Genomic DNA, 25,365 nt, shown 5'->3' with positions numbered 1-25,365 from the left:
TGCATAGATTGTTATTATTAGCATGCAGTGTTGTAGGTAGTTGTTCGGCAGGAAACTACACATTGTGACCATTTGAGGACTGAGCCATCCCCCTGATGACACCATATGAACTAACCAATGACCAGAGTGACCAGATGCAAGAACCAATGGAAACCTGCCAACTTGTCCCTTTGTTCTCTCTGTAACCTGTACCGAAGATATGCTGTGAGCTGGTCTCAGTGTTCAGTCATTTCTCCATTTCTTTGGGTGACGGTGACCGCAGGGTTCAGGATAGAAATACTGCATACTGGGACCAGTAGCGCATGTGTATGTATTATATATATATATCTTATTGCTTTTTATTCTAATTGTTAAATCTTTCCCTGTTTATATAAATAATGTTTTGTGCTTTGGAACCACACGATTGGACTGGAAAGCAATTCTTTCTTAAGCGACTTGCAGTGCTAAATAGCGACTATTAGGAATCAAAACACTGGTGCCGGTTTCTGTAGCTGTTTCATTTTCTTTTAAATAAAATTACAAATGAGTCATCATAAACCTTTGTCTTAAGCTGTATGTGGAATCTGCATCTTTATACCTAAATTGTACCAATATCTATGTAACAAAGGGCGCAATCTATCATCTCTGCTACATTGTTAGCTGTGACTAACACACATTAGTTGTGTTACCCTTGTTGGAGTGTCTCTGTCATGCCAAGCGTCTTGCGCTGGATAGCATTTAGAGGCTAGGTGCATGAGGACACATCTGTGAGCATAGTGGTTCAATGGTGACACTATGATTTTTCCCCAATACACAGTGTTTAATCCCACCCCTTTGTGCTCTAAGCCATACCCCCTTCTCTGATTTCCCCTTTGCAGTCATGTATCCATTGCTTGTGATGCCCAACGATGGTGAATCGTTTGATGGCCGTTCCTATCACAGAGTCTTGAAAGATTTTACTCTTCTGAGTTTGTAAGATTATTTGTCTACAGTCTCATCCAAATCAAACACCGGTAGTATATCATACTCAGGAAGATGTATGAAGCAGTGAAAAGAATGGAAAAGTTGCCCATGGTCTGTTATGGTCTGTTTTTACACTTTGGCACCTTTTTTTATTACTTTCCATATTTCACACAGGAGACTGAAGAGAGAGGGTGCGGGACTGGGCTGCAGCACTGTGAGGCACTAAAAATGCCATTAGTACCGGAGCAATGTGTTAAAGAGCCAGTAAAGAGCCACTGTGTCATTGCTAAATACCATTAGGAGCACTGTGTTTAACTTAGCAGGGCACTGTGTCATTAAAAAAAACTCCATAGGAGCACTGGGTTGAGCGTTCAGGGCTAGGCACTGTATAAATAATAATAATAATAATAATAAAACACTGTGTTGTGTGCTGTGTTATAAACATTAAAATATACTGTTGTGTGTTCAGACACTGAGGGCCTGATTTAGATACGGGCACTAATGTGATCACAACTGTGTTTTCGTACACAACTCAGCTGCAAAAATATTCTAATGTTAACAAAGATCACCTAATTAATATAAAACATTGTGTTGTTTGTTCAGGCACTGTGTTACAAAAATAATGTCATTAGGGTGCCATTACTAGGATTGCTGTGAGTCAATAAGGATCAGTCAATAGAAGAGCAGGAGCAGCAACCCAGTACTAATGCTGAATCTGCTGCCAGTCATGGTAATACTTCAACATCTACTAAAGCCTGTGGTCAAGGGGAAAGGTTTAAAATCTAAACAATATTTCACAATGTTAAAGAAAACATCACCTCTAATAATAAAGGAAACATTTACTGTGCACACTAGCTCTGCTTTACTTAATCTGTCCACCCTCTAGTGCATATTCAGAGAGAGTGTTTAGCATAGGAAGCTACTTTCTCAAATGTGGAAAAACTCAAGTTCATAAAAATATTGGGCCTGATTCAGACCCACTCGCAAGCGGCTGTCCGCTCGCAAGTGGGTCGATGTTGTGATCTGCGCATGCGCATGACGGCGGGAGCTCCGTCGTGCGCATGTGCCAGACGCGACGAGTGAAGGACTTTCCTTTGCTCGTTGTGTCTGATCAAAGGGGGCGTGCTGTCGATGTTGATTGACAGCACGCCCCCTTTGGTGGGCGTGCCAGGGGCGTGCATCCCTGACGGGGTCGTTCCCACGGGAACGCCTCCCGTCAGAAGCCGGCCCACTGACATCACTAGTGATGTCAGTGGGAGTGATTTTGGCTCTGATAGAGCCCAAATCACTCCGGGGCTTGTGGTTGAAAACCTCAACCGCAGGCTCCGGCTCGCAGTTTCGATGGTCGCGATGGTCATGACCATCGCGGCCATCAAACTGCATGCTCATATAGGCTGTGGGTGGTGACCCACAGCTATACGAGCGTCCAGGAGGACGCTCCATTTTTATGTAGGTCGGCCCTCATTTAGAGCGTGCACTCTGCTCAGAGCATACGACTCTGAATGAGGGCCATTGTGTGATAATACTAATAACAACATGGGTGAGGGTGAGAATGAGGATGATAATGACATCTTACAACTGAAGAGATACTTAACAGTACTGTTAACCACTTTAGTAGCTTGTTTTGTGGGGGCCCAAACATACCAAACACTTTAGCCACACAAGTGACAGTCCCTGTCGCTGAAGTGCTTGGTTTGTTAAACTGTACATGTCCTTTTTAAAATACAACATAAGGGTGGGTGGGAGGACTCAAGGGCAATTCTATAATGCACCACTTTTCTTTTCATTGTACTTTGCTGGATTGTAATTTACTAGGGCATTGTCAATGGTCTTATGGTTTGCAAGGCCCATGTCTGTTTTTCTTTTCTTTAAACTTATAACTACTTTTCTATTTGTATAATTATTATTAATCAATCAATGGCTTGTTTTACATGGCTTCCACACTATGTGTTTGCCAGGCCTAGTCTCTGTTTATCTTTACTTTGTAGTTACTGTATAACTATTTCTCTGTACATATAATCAAAGCAATAATCAATCAATCAATTGCATGCTTTACCTATCTTCCACATTACATGTTTGCCAGGATCATGTCTCTGCTTTTCTTTTCTTTACAGTTATAACTGCTTCTCTGTATGTATAATCAACCAACCAATGTTTCAACATGGCTTCCATTACATAAATAGTATTAAATACTCTGCCTCTATTTCCCTGTAGTGCCTCAGGCCTCTGATCTAGTTCTTGATTAATGAAAACATTCTATAGCATTGTATAGTTTTATATTAAACTGCCATCCTGTCTGCCACTGCAGTGCCGTAATCAGGCATGCCGATATCTGCGCTGGGCCCGGGTAAAAGGGGACGTGACCAAATCACTGGAGAAGAGGCCACGTCCCATAGGATTTTCTTTAAAAAATATTTCTTGCAGCACCCTGGGGTGGGGAGTGCTGTGAGCACCTCAGCCCAGTGAATAGGTAGAGGGGGGCTCGATCGGTGTGATCGCTCCCTCCAGAGGCATAAGAAACTTCTGTTACTGCTGCTTTGCAGCCGTGAGCAGTCTCCCAGTGCAGCCCAGCACACAGCAGCGCGTGCTGGGCTGCATTGATGCAAGAGGGGGTGGCTGGTCTGGGCCCCTGCCAGACTCCTGCCAGGCCCCTCTAGCAAGACCGGGCATGAGTAATTAGTATACACTTCCCCCCTGTTGGCGCCCCTAGCCGCAATGTCTCATAGATGTGCTATATTTTTTAAACTGCCATTTGTTTGTGCCGCTGCTCTGTCACCTAGTTTAGCCAGTCAACTCAAGAAGACTATGGCCGTCCAACCGCAGGTTCAGGCGCAATGATGTATGAGCTTCACAATAAACAATATAGCATTGCCATGCCTACCTATGGTACAGAAAAACAGAGACAGTATCATTAATTTTAATTCAGCCCTTATAGACATAGTTCATTTTACATATTTGCATATTTTGGGTGTTATGTGCCATTGTAACCCACAATGTAACCCTTTGTACCACTATGGTAATTATGTTCAATGTCTCCACCCAAGCTTTATGGGTATTATGTAAGTCACAGGTTCTCAATCTTGGGGCCTGATTAAGACCCGGACGCTATCCGCAGTGCGCTCGCTATTGCCGATGGTTGCTATTCTTTGCATGCATATGCATCGCAGTGTACATGCGCAAACTACACAGTGTGTTCGCAGATCCCTCACTCATACAGCAAAGCCAGCCCAGCAGAGTGAGTGACAGGAGAGGCCGTTTGTGGGTGGTGACAGGGGCAGTCCAGTAAAAACGGGGGAGTGGAGGTGTGAATGCAGGCATGCCTGAGTGTTTCAACGCCGTTTTAGAGGCGTGCATAATTAACAGGCAGCATCATAGTACACGTCACCAGTCATTATTTTACTCTGTTTTCCTCGCAATGCTTGCGGTAGAATAAAGCTACCACAAGCACTGCGTTCACATCCGATAGTGGTCGATGTACCAATGTATTCATAAACTTCCAGGAGATGACGTGGGGCAGTGGGCGTCTCTGCATTCGCTAAGGGGAGTCTGCATACACAAAGCAAATGCTCGTACAGGTAAGATGGGCATGCTTATGCCTTGGCGAGCGATCGCTCCCCACCGCGTCACTTTCAAATATTTGCATACGCATCCAGCGAGCGTATGTTCATAGCGACCGGGTCTGAATCAGGCCCTCTGTCCTCAGAACCCCAAACAGTGCATGTTTTCCAGATCTCCTCAAAGAAACACATGTAAAATTATTAGCTCCACCTGTGGATCTTTTAAAATGTGTCAGTGAGTAATGAATACACCTGTGCACCTGCTGGGTGACCTGGAAAACTTGACCTGTGTGGGGTTCTGAGGACCGAGTTTGAGAACCTCTTATGTAAGTTATTGGGGTTGCTTGGGAAAACCCACTAGAATGTTATAGGATGTTTCTGGGAAGTTGACACACTGGATATGACGATGACCTGGAGTGCGCTGCTAGCCGGCCGATTGGTCCGGCTTCAGTGGCGCTTGGAGATGACGTCACTCCGCAAAAGCCGGGTCTATGCAGACTTAACTGCAGTGTGAGCAGCGCTGACACGGGAATATCCCGAGTCGGCGCCGGCAAAATTCCGGGTCTGATCCGGATAGGAACTTTGTTCCAACTCCGTGTCAGACCCGGAATTTAGGTGGAAAAGGGGTATAAATCAGTAAGCTACAGGGCAGGTAAGTATAACACTGATATCTTAAGGTCCCTACACACGGGACCTCATTCAGACCCACTCGCTAGTGCTGTGCGCTCGCATGTGGCCCAATGATTTGTGAATGTGCATGCTTTGTTCTGTGTGTGCGCAAACAGCTCTGTACGATCGCAGCCCACACGCTCGCCCAGCAAAGGCAGCCAAGTAATATGAGTGACAGGAGAGGCCGTTTGTGGGTGGTAACGGGCAGGACACTAATAACGGGGGAGTAGAGGTGCTAACGCAGGCATGCCTCGGTGTTTCAATGCCATTTTTAAGGCGTGCATAATTAACAGGCAGCATCATAGTACACGTCACCTGCCTGTTTATTACACAGAAGTCCTTGCAGTGCTTGTGGCATGGTAAGGCAACCACAAGCGCTGCGATTGCTACTGATGGTGCTCGATGTACCAATGTTTTTATACACTCCCTGGAGATGACGTGCGCTAGTTGGCGTCTCAACATACGCTAATGGGTGTCTGTATACACAGAGTGATCGCTCGCACAGCCAAAGTGGGCGTGCTTATGCCTTGGCAAGCGATTGCTTCCCATGCCGCCACTTTGACAAATTTGCATACGCTGGATGCGAGCGATCGCATCTAGTGAGCAGGTCTGAATGAGTTTCATGGTGTGATATGCACATTGCAATGCGACGGCCAATCCAACGGGCGACATATTGGGCGGTCGCTCCACACGGGGCGATCCGGTGACTGATTGCCTGATATGCCGGCACCCCCCTCCCCCACCCACATAGCGCTGTATGGGATCGTTCGTCAATCCTCAAGCTCAATTGACCAAGCAGAAAGAATGGACGACCCCATGGGAGGGCGCAGCAGACAATATCATTACCAGACACGGTACGATATAGCAGCGATATCGTTCAATACCGTTGGATTGGCTGCTATATCTCAGTGTGTGTGGCCTTTACACTATTAACAATTTAATGTATAAATCCACAATCTAAATACTATGTTGATAGAGAGACATACATGTACTCAGTGATCCCGATGAATGGTTAGTTTACATTATAAGTGACGTAGTTATTTTATCATCTACAGCTGTTAATATTTAGTGCTCTGTATCTGCAGCAATCAACTATTTTTTTACAGTCTGCTAAAGTCTGGCTGCAGCTGCCCGTTTTTACAACGTATCTTTATCCAGTGAGACCAATACATATGCATTTATTTCCATCTATAGCAACTATGTAGACTCTGTAAAAGTGATTTAATTCTGGAGCTCTTAGATTGTCATATGTTTGATTACAGTTTTTACTTGTACAAGATTACAGCCAAAATTCAAGCTATAAAAGGAGGAATAAAGACCCAGAAATCTCAATGCATCATTTCACTCTTTGTAGGTGGCTATAGGGGATGTAGTTATGAAACTGGTGGCTGCATGGGGATTTAACATACTCACGCCTATGTTAATACTGATGCCGGTACACTGACAGGATGCCGGACCAATCGTCCTCTGACAGGGGTTAGTATGCACTTAGCAGGGGATGCGGGGGTTAGGTTTAGGAACCCCAGGGGGGAATTAGGGATAGGCACCCCCCAGGGAAGGTTAGGGTTAGGCTAGGGGAAGGGGGATAGGGTTAGGCACCCCCCAGGAGGTTTAGGGTGTGGGAAGGGGGGATTAGGTTTAGGCACTAACGGGGGGAGGTTAGGGTTAAGCACTTGGTGGAGGTTAGGGTTAGGCACCCCTAAGGGAGGGTTAGGGGGGGGGAGGGTTAGGGATATTTTACTCACCTCCGCTGTTGGAGTCTCAACCAACGCACTGCCAGCATTGGGATTTGAACTACCAGGCTTACGTCTGGTGGTCATTCATACTTATTCTAGCTATAGTCTATGTTGAACAGTTTTCCATTTAACTATGCTGATGCTTAGGCTCCCACCATCTCCATTCCAGGTAGTACTGTGGGTGGGTTGGGGACGGGATCAGAATCTTGATGCCGGCATCCAGAGAGGTTTAAGATACTGACATCTGTCAGTCTGTATCCTAATCCTCCCACTCTCCCTACCCCTCTATTTACCCCTACCCCTAACCTTAACCCTCCTTCCCTGCAGTCTAAACCTAACCTCTCCCCTAGTGCCGGGTTGGTTGCATTTCACATCTGCTTCCAGCTTAGTCTATGTTACAAAAAGCAACATTTGACTTTTGGACGCATTCTGCGATTACATTTGCATCCAGCTCTCAATTAGTTCCTATGTGTCAATTATACATCAACAATGATGCATCTGAAAAATGAAACGTAAAAGAAAAATTAAATGAACATTTTTAAATCTATCTCAAAAAGATAAGTAAAACATACTGATATAATAAAGTATATTATGAAAGAGTTACACATACAATCGACTATTGCTTACCAATGAATAATGACCGTAAATCCTATTGCAAGTTACCAGTTGCTATATTATTTACTTACCGCTTAGTAGACCAATCACTGGTGGTCACAGTTCTACTGTATCTCAACCTTTATCAGATCTTCATCTCATGTCCTCCTCCTAAATTAGTTTATCTGTGTTCCTGGTTTTTGTTTACAGTACACATCACATTTTGTAATGTGGGGGTCACTCATCTTTTTCTATCCCAAGTCTATTACTTTGGTGGTGGACCTATCATGGGATGCATCATTTGTACAATTCATCTTTGCTTTGAGCTCCACTGTGTTGAGTAGATGCTGAAGGACCTACTGGTGAAAGCACCAGGATACTCTACACTGCTAAATAGTAATACACGCTTCAGAAAAGAAGAATGCCACAGCCATACAATCAAAAGTTTTACTAACACTTCTGGCAAGTGTTAGATTTCAGGACATTTTTAATAAAAAATGTTTTTCAGGAGCTAATATTATCCCATGCGACTCTCCAACACAATGGAACAAGGGTAGTGCTCTTTCTCTTCACATGTCCCAAGATTGGGACATCCGCCTCATTTTTGCTCTGCACAGTGAGGTATAATTACTAAAGTGCGGGTTTATAGTAGTTGAGTTGTTGCCCATAGCAACCAATCAGATTCTACTTATCATTTATTTAGCACCTTCTAGAAGGTAATAGCTAGAATTTGATTGGATGCTATGGGCAACAACTCAACTTCTATAAACCCGTACTTTAGTAAACTAACCCCAGTGACTCAGTTTTGTATCATTGCCTGGTTTAGTTAAAAAAAAAATTGTTCCATTTTTAAAGTACAAGTATTGGTAATTTGTGATATTTTTAGTTCATTTATAGGTTTATAATAGTGATTTATTTGAACAAGCACAAACCACCCTCAACTAAGACGTACAGAAATACCATGAATGCTACCAAAACTGTTGATCCCAAATTTGAAGAACTTTTAAGACTGATTGACTGGCCCGAGCCTCCGTCCACTGTGACAAATTATAACCTATCCACCAGCCCCGGTCACTGTGATTACCATCTGCTGAACGGACGGGACACATACAGGATTGGAGAGACATTGAGGGTGCTCATCACAGCTCGGGACCACAATGGTCAGCCAAAGGAATATGGTGGAGATTACTTCCGGGCCAAGCTGCACTCTCCGGCACTGATAGCTGGAGTGAGTGGGCAAGTAAAGGACCATGGTAATGGCAGCTATCTTGCCACATTCCTCCTCCCATGGCCGGGAACAGCGGAGGTACAAATCCGGCTCATTCACTCCAGTGAGGCTGTGGCTGTTTTGAAGAAGAAGAGGGACAGCCACCCAGAAAAGGTACAGTTAGAGAGTAGTCCTGACTAATCTACAGATGTGTCCCCATACACCTATTCTCAGATCACCTATCCTGGTGTGCCACAGGTTTTGTGACTTAGTCGTGCCATGTGTCCCACCACACAGCTTTGTATTGAATACGCATCTTAATTCCATTATTAATGCAACAAAAGTACCATGGACACTGCCGCTGGCAATGTATACAGCAGCACGGTGCAACTAGGATGCTTAACTGGGTAAAAAGACAGAGGATCGATACAAATGATCTGCAACTTTATACCAACTCCATTGCAACAAAAATAGTAATCCAAAGCACCAGCACACTATAAGTGAATTGGGGTGCACCATCAATGTTACACAGATGCAAAATAAGGAAATTCTGTAGGTACAAAAGTCTGAGAATCACTATACATGGCGGATCATCTAAATCACACCCTGTGTCTTGGGCATTATGGCACAAAAAGGCTGAGTGAATGAGGACACAATTGTAACACTTATCTAATCATTCCACAATATCAATAACTATTACATTCAGGGGCGTATCTATAATGGGTGCAGGGTGTGTGGTGCGCACGGGTCCCTGGGTCCAGGGGGATCCTGCACCGTACACCCTGCACCCATATTTTGTAATACTTACCTCTCCGAGGCCATTTATCCGGTATTTTGCACATGTGCAGTGAGGAACTCATCGGGAAAATGGCGGCCACACCATGGACCTCATTCAGAGTCGGTCTTAAGTGGCCACTCGGTCGTAGGGGAAAGGGGCCGGATATGCAAATGAAGCGATCGCAAGTTGCGGCCCTAAGATGGGATCGTTAGCTGAACGAGCGAGGGTAAGAAGCGTCCGTAAGACTAAAAACACGCCCCCTTCTCGATCGTAACACATGTCATCTCCGGGGTTATAAGGATTAATCGAGACCATCGGGACCGATCTGAGCTGATCGCAGAGCTTAAGGCAGACCATACCCTCTCTTAAGCACTACGATCTAGTCAGTGTAAAAACCACCCATGTCACGTGTGCCATGACACTACTTTGTTAATTATGCACTCCCATTAGACTCCATTAGCATAGTCAGGCACGCCTGAGTTTGGAACACCACGCCTCCGTTCACAAGCACCTTCCCCTGTTACCACCCACAAACGCCTCATCCTGTCACTCAAACTAACGACCTGGCTGTATTCAAGGAGAGAGAAATTTCCGATCGCAACAGCTAGTTTGCGTATGCGTATTGCGAATCTTACGTATGCGCAGTTTAAGGAACATCGCTGGGTACAACCGAGCGGCCACTTACGACCGACTCTGAATGAGGTCCCATATCCCCGGCGACCTGTGCATGCGCAGTAGACTCTGGGCACACTCTAGTCCCCAGAGTCTACTGATGCTGCAGTCGGAGGTCAGACGTGTCAGTCTGCTGCCGGCCACCGGAGAGAAATGAGAGGTCCCGGATGGGGAATGAACACGTACCCCCTCCTCTCTTAATACACCCCTGATTACATTGTATTTGTACTTTGGTTGTATCTCATGTGTTTTATAATAATGTATAATAAGGATATTCCCATTAGGACTGAAATCAGTCAGCTGCACTAAGCCTTGGAGAGTGATAAAGTACCAGCCAATCAGCTCCTAGAGTAACTGTCACATTAATGGCTGTGTTTGAAAAATGACAATTAGGAGCTGATTGGTTGGTACTTTATTACTCTCCAAAGCTTAGTGCATCTCCCCCAGGGTGGGTAGAAATACAGTCAAACCGGAAAGTGATGCACTCTGAGGCTTAGTTGCGGTGGGTAATGCCAACTTCCTGATGGGCTTCTATCGGGAGAGAGGGATCCCATCGGATATCTCATAGCATCCCCCGCAGCTCGTGCATTCTTCTGTGCATAGACCCGGAAGTCTCTCTGTTGCAACGGGCCGCTCTTACCGAGTGTGCGGTCCTATGCATCCCACCCCCAATATCACTATATTGCTATACAAAATTATACAATATTGCTATATAAGCAGCAGCATTGTATACAGTACCTGGCTGATGAGGTAATCCCAGGACAGGATGTTATTCGATCATGTGATGCTGACAACCTACCCTACGGTGACCTCACTAGCCAGGTATTCCTGGCCACTGTCACATACTCCTGCCATATAGGAATTAACAGTGCAATATATCTGAGGGCTTAATAACTCATAACAGTTACTTTATCTCTGTTTTGTTTGATGCTGCGCTATTGTTATTGATAAGACATACGGTAAATAGAGAAATGATCTATATTGTCCTCTGTGAAGCAGCCCCTTCTGACCATAACCCCCCTTAAAAAAATCAAAGTAAGTTAATAACTAATGATGGAAAACAGAGGGCCCAATTCAGACCCATTCACTAGGCTGCGTTCGCACATAGGGCCTGATTCAGAGCCGGACGCTGTGACCAGAGCACTCGCTCTGAATCAGGGCCCTCCTCCATTAAAATGGAGTGTCCTCCTGGACGCTCGTATAGCTGTGGGTCACCACCCACAGCATATGCGAGCGTCCAAAAAGATGGTCGCGATGGTCTTGACCATCGCGACCATCGGACTTGCGACGGAAACCCTGCGGTAGGGTTTCCCAGCCACAAGTCCTGGAGTGATTTTGGCTCTATCAGAGCCAAAATCACTCCCACTGACATCACTAGTGATGTCAGTGGGGCCGGCTTCAGACGGTAGGCGTTCCCATGGCAATGCCTCCATCTGGCAGGCACGCCCCTGGCAAGCCCACCAAAGGGGGCATGCTGTTAGTCACCATCAACAGCACGCCCCCTTTGGTGCGAGACCCGGAGCGACAGCTTGGCTGTCGCAGTCCGGGTCTCGCGCATGCGCACGACAGAGCTCCCTCCATCGTGCGCATGCGCAGTGGGGAACATCGACCCACTTGCGAGCATACTGCCGCTTGCGAGTGGGTCTGAATGACCCCCATAGCCTGCTGTTTGCAATGTGTGCATGTGTATAAGATACAGTATGTGTGCGCAAACTAGTCCATGCGATTGGGAAGCATTCGCACCCTGCACATAGATGCCTCGCTAGGATGAGTGATAGGATGAGCTGCTTGTGGGTGGTGACAGGGGTTGGTCGATGGAAACAGGGGTGTGGTGGTGCGAACGCAGGCGTGTCTGTGCATCTTAACGCCATTTCAGAGGCATGCAATTTTAAGACGCAGCATCATAGTACACGTCACATGGCTGAGTTACACACTGAAGCACTTGCAGTGCTTGCGGTAGGTATGGTAAGCCAGAAGTGCTGCATATGGGTCCGATGTTACTCGATGTTACCGATTGTTGAATACACTTCCTGGAGATGACGTGTATTACTAAGGGAAAGTGGGCATCTTAAGACAGGCTGGTGGGCATCTAAATACACACCACAATCGCACGCCAAGATATAGTGGGCGTGCTAATGTCTTGCCGTGCAATCGCGGGTTTTGATGGCTGCGTGTGAACACATCTAGCGAGCTGGTCTTAATCGGGCCCAGAGCCCTGGCAGCCTAATTTAGGACTGGGCCCCCAGATGTGGCTGGAACTGTGTCACCCTTATTGCTCACTGGCAATCTCATTTTCCCAAAGAGAATGGCTTTGCTATTTGTTTCTTTTTATTATCTCTGTTCAGTTTGATATTGTGCTATTGTTATATTTAAATATCAATAAAACTTTGCGGTTTGTAAAAGAGCCTAAGGGGTATATTTACTAAAGTGAGAGTTTTTAGAAGTGGAGATGTTGCCCATAGCAACCAATCAGATTCTAGCTATTATTTTCTAGAAGGTGCTAGTTAAAGGTTAAGTAGAAACTGATTGGTTGCTATGGGCAACATCTCCATTTCTGAAAACTCTCACTTTAGTAAATATACCCTTACTGTGCCTGAGCTCTTCATACACATCATGGGCCCGTTTCAGAGGTGCGCGTCATCCACACGCAGAGCCGATATTCAAGTAGCTGAGTGATTATAACTGCGCACACGCACGCATTTCTGGAATCCCCTACGGTGCATGCATTACACAATGGGCCTGATTCAGAGCTGCTCGTAAGCGGCCGCTCGTTCCTTCCGACCGATGTTCGCACAACTGCGCATGCATACGGATTTTAATACGTATGCGCGAACCAGTCAGTGCGGCCGAAAATCGTTTGTTCGCTAAATAGCGAATGCCTGCTATTTTGAGTGACATGAGGAGGCGTATGTGGGTGGTAACAGGGGAAGGTGCTTGAAAACGGGGAGTGGAGATCAGAACGCAGGCGTGATTAATGGTCAAAACGGGCATTTTATGGGTGTGCATAATTAATACAGGAGCTTCATTAACCACGTCACTTGGTTGATTTATAGTCAGAACTGCTCACAAGATTGTGGTAGGAAAAACCAGCCACAAGAATAGCGAGCAGTTCATACGCTGTTCGATGTACTCGATTAATCTAATAAATAGCGGACATGACGTATGGTGCAAGCGGCCAGGGGGCGTCTTTTTCAAAATTACAACCGCAAGTTTTATTCGCTCGTTCAGACATAGAGGCGTGAACAGACCGCAAAGTGCGAACAGTTCATTTGAATAGCCACCCCTTTTTAATGAACGAGCGAGCGCAAATAGTGTCCGGCTCTGAATCAGGCCCAAAGTGTACACACGAAGGCGCAGTTGGGATCAGGACAGATGACATCAGAAAGGTGGAGGAAAGTGATGGGTGTTCATGGGCTGGGACTGGGAGTTGGCTACTAGTGCATGCAAAAATGGGCCAATCAGTGGGCGTGTTATGGGACTGTCGCAGGTGTGTCAGTGCAAGTGGCTGAGTATACAGATGCACCACTGATCGCATAGGAGGCCACGGTCAGATGGAGAGATTGCACCTGCTATAAAACTGGTGCAAATTATGACAGATTGACCGATGGTGGCAACGCACCAATCAGTATTACAGCGTGCACGGGAGCTAAAAGTGGCCGTCTCAGTGCTTGCACATTTGGCTGCATGGATGTACACCAGGGAAGGTGTTTGTAGCAGTATTTGCATAAAGTTGCAGATGGGTGACCGCCAATAGATGCTGCTGCTGCTTCGTGCGCTTCTGCATGTGACTCATAATCAGGCCCAATGTTTCCTGTCTCTAGTAGAGAGAGAACACTGAATCCTGGGGGTAAATTTACTAAGAATCGAGTCTGATCAAGTTTTTTTTGTTTTTAATCTCGTTTTGCATCACAGAAACTCGGGTGATTCAAGGCTCCTAAAACTCACAAAGTTACTAAGAAGTGAGTTTAACTGAAAGTGAGTTTTCCGATGGTGAAGCAGATGGAGATATCTCCCCCGAGTAGCAAGTTTAGATGAGATTACTCACCCGAGATTGCATTGTTTTCTCTCTGCCAAACTCTCCTGAACAAGCAGCCTGCACATACAGTATCAGTGAGATATGTGAAGGCTGCTTGTGTGATGTACCTGTAAAAAAAGAGTTAAATGTTTTCAAAAAATTACGTAGGGTCCCCCCCCAAAAGCATAACTAGAATCAGGCTGCTCAGCCACTCCTGCTTCCTAAATATACAGGGAAAAAAGTGAAAGGGTCCCCACTATATTTTAGGAACCAGCACCTCGCTGCTGAGCCTGTCCTGGTTTTAAAAATATGGGGAAAAAATTGCATAGGTGTCCCCCTATATTTAAAACAAGCACCAGGTTCAAATTTGGCTGGGGTTTAATGCCACAGCCAGGGGACCCTATCACCGGGTCACTGCAGCCAAAGTATTCTCACCCCAAGCAAGTCAGACCAAGCCAGGGATCTCAGGGGAGATGGGGACCCCCCCAATAAAGGGATCCCCCTCTCCCAACACCCCAAGCTTAGTCTGAAGCCCGGACAGTGGGCACGGGGGTAATAGTATTGCAAATAGTAAAAAACTATTGGTTTTTATGATGGAACTACGGGCCTGATTCAGACCCGCTCACGAGCACTATGCGATTGCAAGCGAGTCGATGGTCGAGCACCATGCGCAATGCACGTGCGTGAGCCCCGGAGTGAGCACAAAAAGCACTTGCTCCGGTGCTCGCATCCAAAAGGGGCAGCTGTCGATGTTGATTGGGGGGGTGGCTGAGCAAACAGAGGCGTTCCTGCAGGAATGCCTGCTGCTTGTGGGCGGCCCTACTGACATCACTCGTGATGTCAGTAGGTGGACTTACTGCTCTAATAGAGCAGGAAGTCCACTGAGTCTGGTGGCAACGAGACTACCGCAAGGGTCTCGTCGCAAGCCCAATGGTCGCAATGGTCTTAACCATCGGGACCATCATCATGGTCGCTCGCATAAGCTGTAGATGGTAACCCACAGCTATGCGAGCAGCCAAGAGGCCGCAACTAAAACAAAAAAAACCGCCCTGATTCTGAGCGAGCGCTCATTCAGAGCGTCCGGCTCTGAATCAGGCCATATAAGTGCTAGCATGCCTGCCCTTTGGCACTTGTGGAACTACAAGTGCCAGCAGGTGGCTGGCACCCATACTCCCGCTTTAAAAAAATAGTTAAAAACTAGAGACTGAGCAGCCTGGGGCTGTTTATGCTGTTAGGGGGGGACCCTATATCGTTATTTTTTTAAATTAACACTTTAAAGAAGGTTACCAAGCAGAAACATACACAAATCATACTGATCTGTGTATAGTATTTTTCTGGCAAACTCGCAGCTCAGGAGGTTGTCTATTTGAAACTTCTAATTAGCTGCGAGATTGTAATCTTGTTTCTTAGTAAATTTCTGAGTTGTACAGTATCTGTTTAATGATAAGTTCTTCTGAGTTTGGCCGATGGTGTGTTTAATTGAGTTTGCAATCTTACCTGAGTTTTTCAGTGAAAAATTAGAAATATCTCCCAAACTCACTCAAGTTTGTCTTTAGTAAATTTGCGAGATGAAAAACATGCCTAACCCAGCTGATATTGCAATCTCGACCAAACTCGTATCTTATCCAGGTGTGTAAAGTACAGGGCTGAGCGCTTATAGTGAGGTCACTGGTGTGTAATGTACAGGGTTGTGCTTATAATGAGATTACTGGTGTGTAATGTACAGGGCTGTGTTTATAATGAGGTCACTGGTGTGTATAGTACAGTGGTGTGCTTTTAATGAGGTCACTGGTGTGTAAAATACAGGGGTGTGCTTATAATGAGGTCAGTGGTGTGTATAGTACAGGGGAGTGCTTATAATGAGGTCACTGGTGTGTATAGTACAGGGGTATGCTTATAATGAGGTCACTGGTGTGTATAGAACAGGGGTGTGCTTATAATGAGGTCACTGGTGTGTAGAGTACAGGGGTGTGCTTATAATGAGGTCACTGGTGTGTATAGTACAGCGGTGTGCTTATAATGAGGTCACTGGTGTGTATAGTACAGAGCTGTGCTTATAATGAGGTCACTGGTGTGTATAGTACAGGGGTGTGCTTATAATGAGGTCACTGGTGTGTAAAGTACAGGGGTGTGCTTATAACGAGGTCACTGGTGTGTACAGTACAGGGGTGTGCTTATAATGAGGTCACTGGTGTGTATAGTACAGGGGTGTGCTTATAATGAGGTCACTGGTGTGTATAGTACAGGGGTGTGCTTATAATAAGGTTACTGGTGTGTAATGTACAGGGTTGTGCTTATAATGAGGTCACTGGTGTGCAAAGAACAGGGGTGTACTTATAATGATGTCTCTGGTGTGTATAGTACAGGGGAGTGCTTATAATGAGGTCACTGGTGTGTAAAATACAGGGGTGTGCTTATAAAGAGGGCCCTGGTGTGTATAGTACAGGGGTGTGCTTATAATTAGTTCACTGGTGTGTATAGTACAGTGGTGTGCTTATAATGAGGTCACTGGTGTGTAAAGTACAGGGGTGTGCTTATAACGAGGTCACTGGTGTGTACAGTACAGGGGTGTGCTTATAATGAGGTCACTGGTGTGTATACTACAGGGGTGTGCTTATAATTAGGTCACTGGTGTGTATAGTACAGGGGTATGCTTATAATGAGGTCACTGGTGTGTATAGTACAGGGGTGTGCTTATAATGAGGTCACTGGTGTGTAGAGTACAGGGGTGTGCTTATAATGAGGTCACTGGTGAGTATAGTACAGGGGTGTGCTTATAATGAGGTCACTGGTGTGTATAGTACAGGGGTGTGCTTATAATGAGGCCACTGGTGTGCAAAGAACAGGGGTGTACTTATAATGATGTCTCTGGTGTGTATAGTACAGGGGTGTGCTTATAATGAGGTCACTGGTGTGTAAAGTACAGGGGTGTGCTTATAACGAGGTCACTGGTGTGTACAGTACAGGGGTGTGCTTATAATGAGGTCACTGGTGTGTATACTACAGGGGTGTGCTTATAATTAGGTCACTGGTGTGTATAGTACAGGGGTATGCTTATAATGAGGTCACTGGTGTGTAGAGTACAGGGGTGTGCTTATAATGAGGTCACTGGTGTGTAGAGTACAGGGGTGTGCTTATAATGAGGTCACTGGTGAGTATAGTACAGGGGTGTGCTTATAATGAGGTCACTGGTGTGTATAGTACAGGGGTGTGCTTATAATGAGGCCACTGGTGTGTAAAGTACAGGGGTGTGCTTATAATGAGGTCACTGGTGTGTATAGTACAGGGGTGTGCTTATAATGAGGTCACTGGTGAGTATAGTACAGGGGTGTGCCTATAATTAGGTCACTGGTGTCTATAGTACAGGGGTGTGCTTATAATGAGGTCACTGGTGTGTATAGTACAGGGGTGTGCCTATAATTAGGTCACTGGTGTCTATAGTACAGTGGTGTGCTTATAATGAGGTCACTGGTGTGTATAGTACAGGGGTGTGCTTATAATAAGGTCACTGGTGTGTAACGTCCAGGGCTGTGCTTATAATGATGTCACTGGTGTGTAATGTTCAGGGCTGTGCTTATAATGAGGTCACTGGTGTGTAAAGTACAGGGGAGTGCTTATAATGAGGTCACTGGTGTGTATAGTACAGGGGTGTGCTTATAATGAGGTCACTGGTGTGTATAGTACAGCGGTGTGCTTATAATGAGGTCACTGGTGTGTATAGTACAGAGCTGTGCTTATAATGAGGTCACTGGTGTGTATAGTACAGGGGTGTGCTTATAATGAGGTCACTGGTGTGTAAAGTACAGGGGTGTGCTTATAACGAGGTCACTGGTGTGTACAGTACAGGGGTGTGCTTATAATGAGGTCACTGGTGTGTATAGTACAGGGGTGTGCTTATAATGAGGTCACTGGTGTGTATAGTACAGGGGTGTGCTTATAATAAGGTTACTGGTGTGTAATGTACAGGGTTGTGCTTATAATGAGGTCACTGGTGTGCAAAGAACAGGGGTGTACTTATAATGATGTCTCTGGTGTGTATAGTACAGGGGAGTGCTTATAATGAGGTCACTGGTGTGTAAAATACAGGGGTGTGCTTATAAAGAGGGCCCTGGTGTGTATAGTACAGGGGTGTGCTTATAATTAGTTCACTGGTGTGTATAGTACAGGGGTGTGCTTATAATGAGGTCACTGGTGTGTAAAGTACAGGGGTGTGCTTATAACGAGGTCACTGGTGTGTACAGTACAGGGGTGTGCTTATAATGAGGTCACTGGTGTGTATACTACAGGGGTGTGCTTATAATTAGGTCACTGGTGTGTATAGTACAGGGGTATGCTTATAATGAGGTCACTGGTGTGTATAGTACAGGGGTGTGCTTATAATGAGGTCACTGGTGTGTAGAGTACAGGGGTGTGCTTATAATGAGGTCACTGGTGAGTATAGTACAGGGGTGTGCTTATAATGAGGTCACTGGTGTGTATAGTACAGGGGTGTGCTTATAATGAGGCCACTGGTGTGTAAAGTACAGGGGTGTGCTTATAATGAGGTCACTGGTGTGTATAGTACAGGGGTGTGCTTATAATGAGGTCACTGGTGAGTATAGTACAGGGGTGTGCCTATAATTAGGTCACTGGTGTCTATAGTACAGGGGTGTGCTTATAATGAGGTCACTGGTGTGTATAGTACAGGGGTGTGCCTATAATTAGGTCACTGGTGTCTATAGTACAGTGGTGTGCTTATAATGAGGTCACTGGTGTGTATAGTACAGGGGTGTGCTTATAATAAGGTCACTGGTGTGTTACGTACAGGGCTGTGCTTATAATGATGTCACTGGTGTGTAATGTTCAGGGCTGTGCTTATAATGAGGTCACTGGTGTGTAAAGTACAGGGGTGTGCTTATAATGAGGTCACTGGTGTGTATAGTACAGGGGTGTGCTTATAATGAGGTCACTGGTGTGTATAGTACAGGGGTGTGCTTATAATGAGGTCACTGGTGTGTATAGTATAGGGGTGTGCTTATAATGAGGTCACTGTTGTGTAAAATACAGGGGTGTGCTTATATTGGGGTCACTGGTGTGTATAGTATAAGGGTGTGCTTATAATGAGGTCACTGGTGTGTATAGTACAGGGGTGTGCTTATAATGTGGTCACTGGTGTGTGTATTACAGGGGTGTGCTTATAATGAGGTCACTGATGTGTGTATTACAGGGCTGTGCTTATATGGAGGTCACTGGTGTGCAAAGAAGACGGTGTGCTTATAATGAGGTCACTTTCATGTGATAATAGGTATGTGCATAGAATGAAGTTACTTGTGGTATATGAATGTGCTTTTTAAAGCCATTGCTGTTTTAGGCTTTAGGTTTTGGGCTACAGAAAAATGCAGATACAGGCCCTGATTCAGACCCACTCGCGAGCGGCTGTCCGCTCGCAAGTGGGTCGATGTTCTGCACTGAGCATGCGCACGACGGAGGGAGCTCCGTCGTGCGCATGCGCCAGATGCGACGAGCGAAGGACTTTCCTTTGCTCGTTGTGTCTGATCAAAGGGGGCGTGCTGTCGATGTTGATTGACAGCACGCCCCCTTTGGTGGGCATGCCGGGGGTGAGCCTCCCTGACGGGGGCGTTCCTGAGGGAACGCCTCCCGTCAGAAGCCGGCCCACTGACATCACTAGTGATGTCAGTGGGAGTGATTTTGGCTCTGATAGAGCCAAATCACTCTGGGCCTTGCGGTTGAAAACCTCAACCGCAGGCTTCGGCTCGCAGTTTTGATGGTCGCGATGGTCAAGACCATCGCGGCCATCAAACTGCACGCTCGTATAGGCTGTGGGTGGTGACCCACAGCTATACGAGCGTCCAGGAGGACGCTCCATAGTTATGGAGGCCGGCCCTCATTCAGAGCGTGCGCTCTGCTCAGAGCGTATGGCTCTGAATGAGGGACACAGTTTTTAGTTAAGGGATCTAATGTCATGCTTAAAAATTGCATTTATTAATCCAAAACAGCTGTTTTGTTGGATTGAACACATTTTTACTAGGGGTGTGCACCGGCCACTTTTCGTGTTTTGTGTTTTGGTTTTGGATCTGGATCTTTCTTCGTGTTTTGGATCTGGATTGGTTTTGCCAAAACCACCCTTCCATGTTTTGGTTTCTGGGTTTTGTGTTTTGGATCTGTATTTTTTTTTAAAAAAGCATAAAAACAGCTAAAATCACAGAATTTGTAGGTTTTTCTGCTCCTATGCTATTATTAACCTCAATAACCTTAATTTCCACTCATTTCCAGTCTATTCTGAACACCTCACACCTCACAATAGTGTTTTTATGTCCAAAAGGTTGCACCGAGGTAGCTGGGTGACTATGCTAACCGACACGAGTGGGCGGCACAAACACGTGACCCATCTAGGCGTGATACTGCAGTGGCAGACAGGATGGCAGTTTGAAAAACTAGGCCCCAAACTGTACATAATGCAAAGAAAAAAAGAGGTGCAAGATGGAATTGTCCTTGGGCCCTCCCACCCACCCTTATGTTGTATAAACAGGACATGCACACTTTAACAAACCAATCATTTCAGCGCCAGGGTCTGCCACACAACTGTGGCTGAAATGATTGGTTCGTTTGGGCCCCCACAAAACAAGCTGGCAATTAATCTGTCCCTGCACAAACTGGCTCTACGGAGGCAAGATGTCATCCTCATCCTCCTCATCCACCGATTCCTCACCCTCTTCAGTGTTGTGTACATCCTCATCCTCACAGAGTATTAACTCGTCCCCACTGGAATCCACCACCACAGGTCCCTCTGTACGTTCTGGAGGCTGGTCTCCCTGGAAGAGCTGATAATTCATTTTGATGAACATCATCTTCTCCACATTCTGTGGAAGCAACCTCCTACGCCCTTCGCTGACAAGGTTCCCGGCTGCACTAAACACTCTTTCGGAGTACACACTGGAGGGGGGGCAACTCAGGTAAAATAGAGCCAGTTTGTACAGGGACCTCCAAATTGCCTCTTTTTCCTGCCAGTACAGGTATGGACTGTCTGACATGCCTACTTGGATGCTATCACCAATGTAATCCTATACCATTCTGTCAATGGTGACAGTATCATATGCAGTGACAGTAGACATGTCAGAAATTGTTGCCAGGTCCTTCAGTCCGGACCAGATGTCCAAACTTGGTCCTGCCTGCCCTGCATCACCGCCAGCGGGTTGCTTAGGATACCTAAGATTTTTCCTGGCAGCCCCAGTTGCGGGAGAAACTGAAGAAGGAGCTGTTGACGTGTCACGTTCTGCTTCAGCTGACAGTGTTTTCACCAGCAGGTCTTTGCACCTCTGCAGGCTTGTGTCGGCCAGAAAGAGAGACACCACATAGGCTTTAAACCTAGGATCGAGCGCAGTGGCCAAAATGTAGTGGTCTGATTTCAACAGATTGACCACCCTGGAATCCTGGCAAAGCGAATGAAGGGCTTCATCCACAAGTCCCAAATGCCGAGCGGAATCGCTCCGTCTTAGCTCCTCCTTCACTTTCTCCAGCTGCTTCTGCAAAATCCTGATGAGGGGAATGACCTGACTCAAGCTGGCAGTGTCTGAACTGACTTCACGAGTGGCAAGTTCGAAGGGCTGGATAACCTTGCACAACACGGAAATCATTCTCCACTGCGCTTGAGTCAGGTGCATACCCCCTCCTTTGCCTATGTCATAGGTGGATGTATAGGCTTGAATGGCCTTTTGCTGCTCCTCCATCCTCTGAAGCATATAGAGGGTTGAGTTCCACCGCGTCACAACCTCTTGCTTCAGGTGATGGCGGGGCAGGTTCAAGAGTGTTTGCTGGCGCTCCAGTCTTCGGCACGCAGTCGTTGAATGGCGAAAGTGGCCAGAAATTTTTTTCGGGCCACCCAAAACGTCTCCTGCACGCCCCTGTCGCTTTTCAGAAAATTCTGCACCACCAAGTTTATTGTGTGAGCAAAACATGGGACATGCTGGAATTTGCCCAGATGTAATGCCCGCACAATATTGGTGGCGTTGTCAGATATCACAAATCCCCAGGAGAGTCTAAGTGGGGTAAGCCACTGGGCGATGATTTCCCTCAGTTTCTCTAAGAGGTTGTCGGCAGTGTGCCTCTTACTGAAACCGGTGATACACAGCGTAGCCTGCCTTGGAACGAGCTGGCATTTCTGAGATGCTGCTACTGGTGATGCTGCTGCTGTTGCTGCGTAAGGTGATACATCTACCCAGTGGGCTGTCACAGTCATATAGACCTTAGTCTGCCCTGTTCCACTTGTCCACATGTCCATGGTTAAGTGGACATTGTGTACAACAGCATTTTTCAGGACACTGAGGACACTTTTTCTGACGTTTCTGTACAGTCTCAGTATCGCCTGCCTAGTGAAGTGGAATCTAGACGGGATTTGGAACCGGGGACACACTACCTCCATCAATTGTCTAAATCCCACTGCACTAATGGCGGATACCGGATGCACATCTAACACCAACATAGCAGTCAAGGCCTCAGTTATACGTTTTGCTTCAGGATGACTGCTGTCGTTCTTCATCCTCCTCGCTAAGGACTGTTGGAGGGTCAATTGTTTAGTAAAAGTAGTGGTGTTCCTACTTCCTCTCTGGGATGATGAACGACTCCCAGCAGCAGCAACAGCAGCAGTGGCAGCAGTAGGCGTAGCAATGCAGGATCCTCCGGAGGAATCCCGGATAGGAGAGTCGGTCATGCCAGTGACATGGCCTGCAGGACTACTTCCGATCCTGACTAAGGAGGAAATTGATGAGGAGGGAGTTGACGGTGTGGTTTGCAGGTGCTTGGATACAGCAGGACAACGGGATTTAGGTGTCCCTGGACTGCTTACGGTCTTAGCCAAAGTTTCTGAACTTGACTGTAACTTTTTATGTATGCGCTGCAGGTGCCGTATAAGGGAGGATGTTCCTAGGTGGTTAACGTCTCTACCCCTACTTATTTCACCTTTACATATGGTACATATGGCAAGACAGTTGTTGTCCGGATTTGGATAGAAATATTGCCTGACCAAGGAAGTGGAATGTTTGGTCTTCTGCCCAGGCATGACCGTGATGGGCTTTTTCATCCCACGGAGAGCAACTGTCTCCACCGGGACCTGATTTAAACAAACCACATCACCATCAGAATCCTCCTCGCCAACTTCCTCCTCAGCACCAGCTGCACCAGTATCCTCATCCTGTTGTACTTCAACAGTGACATCTTCAAATTGCATATCAGCAAGTGGACTGTGGGTGCTCCTTTCAGCACTTGCAGGGGGCGTGCAAATGGTGGAAAGAGCCACCTCTTCCCGTCCAGTGCTGGGAAGGTCAGGCATCGCAACCACCACCACACTTGGACTCACCTTGGGGATTTGTGTTATCTTCTTAGAAAGCACAGTTCTTCGCTGTGCTTATGCCAGCTTAACTCTTTTGATTTTTTTAGTGGGAGGAGGGCTTCCATTGTCATGTGAAGCTGAACCACTAGTCATGAACATAGGGATCGACCTTAGCCGTTCCTTGCCACTCCGTGTCGTAAATGGCATATTGGCAAGTTTACATTTCTCTTCAGATGATTTAAATGTTTTTTTCAAGGTCATTTTCCTGAACTTTGTCATTTGGGATTGTATGTGCCCTCTACTATGACATTGGGCATCGGCCTTGGCAGACGATGTTGATGGCATGTTATCGTCTATGTCATGACTAGTGGCAGCAGCTTCAGCACTAGGAGGAAGTGGTTCTTGATCTTTCCCTATTTTATTTTTATTGGTGAAAGTTTGGTCCTCCATTTATGTTATATTGATATATACGTGCGGCTAAGGCGCACACAAACACAGAAAATATTTTTTTATTTTTGGTGGAGACTAGTGCACTTTGTGGGTTACACCACGCTTTAAGAAATGAGCCAGCCGGCCCTTTACTTATGGGACACAGGCGCACGCTTGGCGCTGCTCCTTTGTTGATGTACGTGCAGCCACAGTGCACACAATTCACAAACACAGAATATATATTTTTTTATTTTGTTTGGAGTGCCCTTTGGGGGTTACAGCACCCTTTAGCGGTCAATCCAGCCGGCCCTATATTTATGACACAGGCGCACGCTTGGCACTACTTTGTTGATGCACGTGTGGTTACTGCGCACACAATTCACAAACACAGAAAAAAATTTTTTTTCATTTGGTTTGGAGTGTACTTTGGGGGTTACAGCACCCTTTAACGGTCAAGCCAGCCGGCTCTTTACTTATGACACAGGCACACGCTTGGCACTATATTGTTGATGCACGTGCGGCTACTGCGATCCCAATTCACAAACACAGAAAATATTTTTTTATTTGGTTTGGAGTGCCCTTTGGGGGTTACAGCACCCTTTAGCAGTCAATCCAGCCGGCACTTTATTTATGGGACACAGGCGCATGCTTGGCACTACTTTGTTGATGCACGTGCAGCTACTGCGCACACAATTCACAAACACAGAAAATATTTTTTTATTTTGTTTAGAGTGCCCTTTGGGGTTTACAGCACCCTTTAGCTGTCAATCCAGCTGGCACTTTATTTATGGGACACAGGCGCACGCTTGGCACTACATTGTTGATGCACGTGTGGCTACTGCGTACACACAATTCACAAACACAGAAAATATTCTTTTATTTTGTTTGGAGTGCCCTTTGGGGGTTACAGCACCCTTTAGCGGTCAATCGAGCCGGCCCTTTATTTATGGGACATAGGCACACGCTTGGCACTACTTTGTTGATGCACGTGCGGCTACTGCGCACACAATTCACAAACACAGAAAATATTTTTTGATTTGGTTTGGAGTGTACTTTGGGGGTTACAGCACCCTTTAATGGTCAAGCCAGCCGGCCCTTTACTTATAACACAGGCGCACGCTTGGCACTACTTTGTTGATGCACGTGCAGCTACTGCGCACACAATTCACAAACACAGAAAATATTTTTTTATTTGGTTTGGAGTGCCCTTTGGGGGTTACAGCACCCTTTAGCAGTCAATCCAGCCGGCACTTTATTTATGGGACACAGGCGCATGCTTGGCACTACTTTGTTGATGCACGTGCAGCTACTGCGCACACAATTCACAAACACAGAAAATATTTTTTTATTTTGTTTAGAGTGCCCTTTGGGGTTTACAGCACCCTTTAGCGGTCAATCCAGCTGGCACTTTATTTATGGGACACAGGCGCACGCTTGGCAC

The 25,365-nt window shown here is 46.2% G+C and overlaps 1 protein-coding gene across 1 annotated transcript in view; it reads left to right on the top strand.

Annotated features, from left to right (window-relative positions):
• The window catches only part of LOC148507437 (NXPE family member 3-like), a 93,048-nt gene that overhangs the window by 26,096 nt on the left and 41,587 nt on the right, over positions 1–25,365 (top strand). The window contains exon 2 of the mRNA XM_088446099.1: positions 8,385–8,879. Within this exon, the coding sequence (XP_088302225.1) occupies positions 8,385–8,879 (495 nt within the window). The remainder of the gene's footprint in view (positions 1–8,384; positions 8,880–25,365) is intronic.

This window comes from Taudactylus pleione, unplaced genomic scaffold (genome assembly GCF_031769625.1).
Source record: "Taudactylus pleione unplaced genomic scaffold, aTauple2 ptg000393l, whole genome shotgun sequence".
NCBI classification, from domain to species: domain Eukaryota; kingdom Metazoa; phylum Chordata; class Amphibia; order Anura; family Myobatrachidae; genus Taudactylus; species Taudactylus pleione.
The sequence above is the reverse complement of the archived record's forward strand: the minus strand, read 5'-3'. Positions and strand labels throughout refer to the sequence as shown.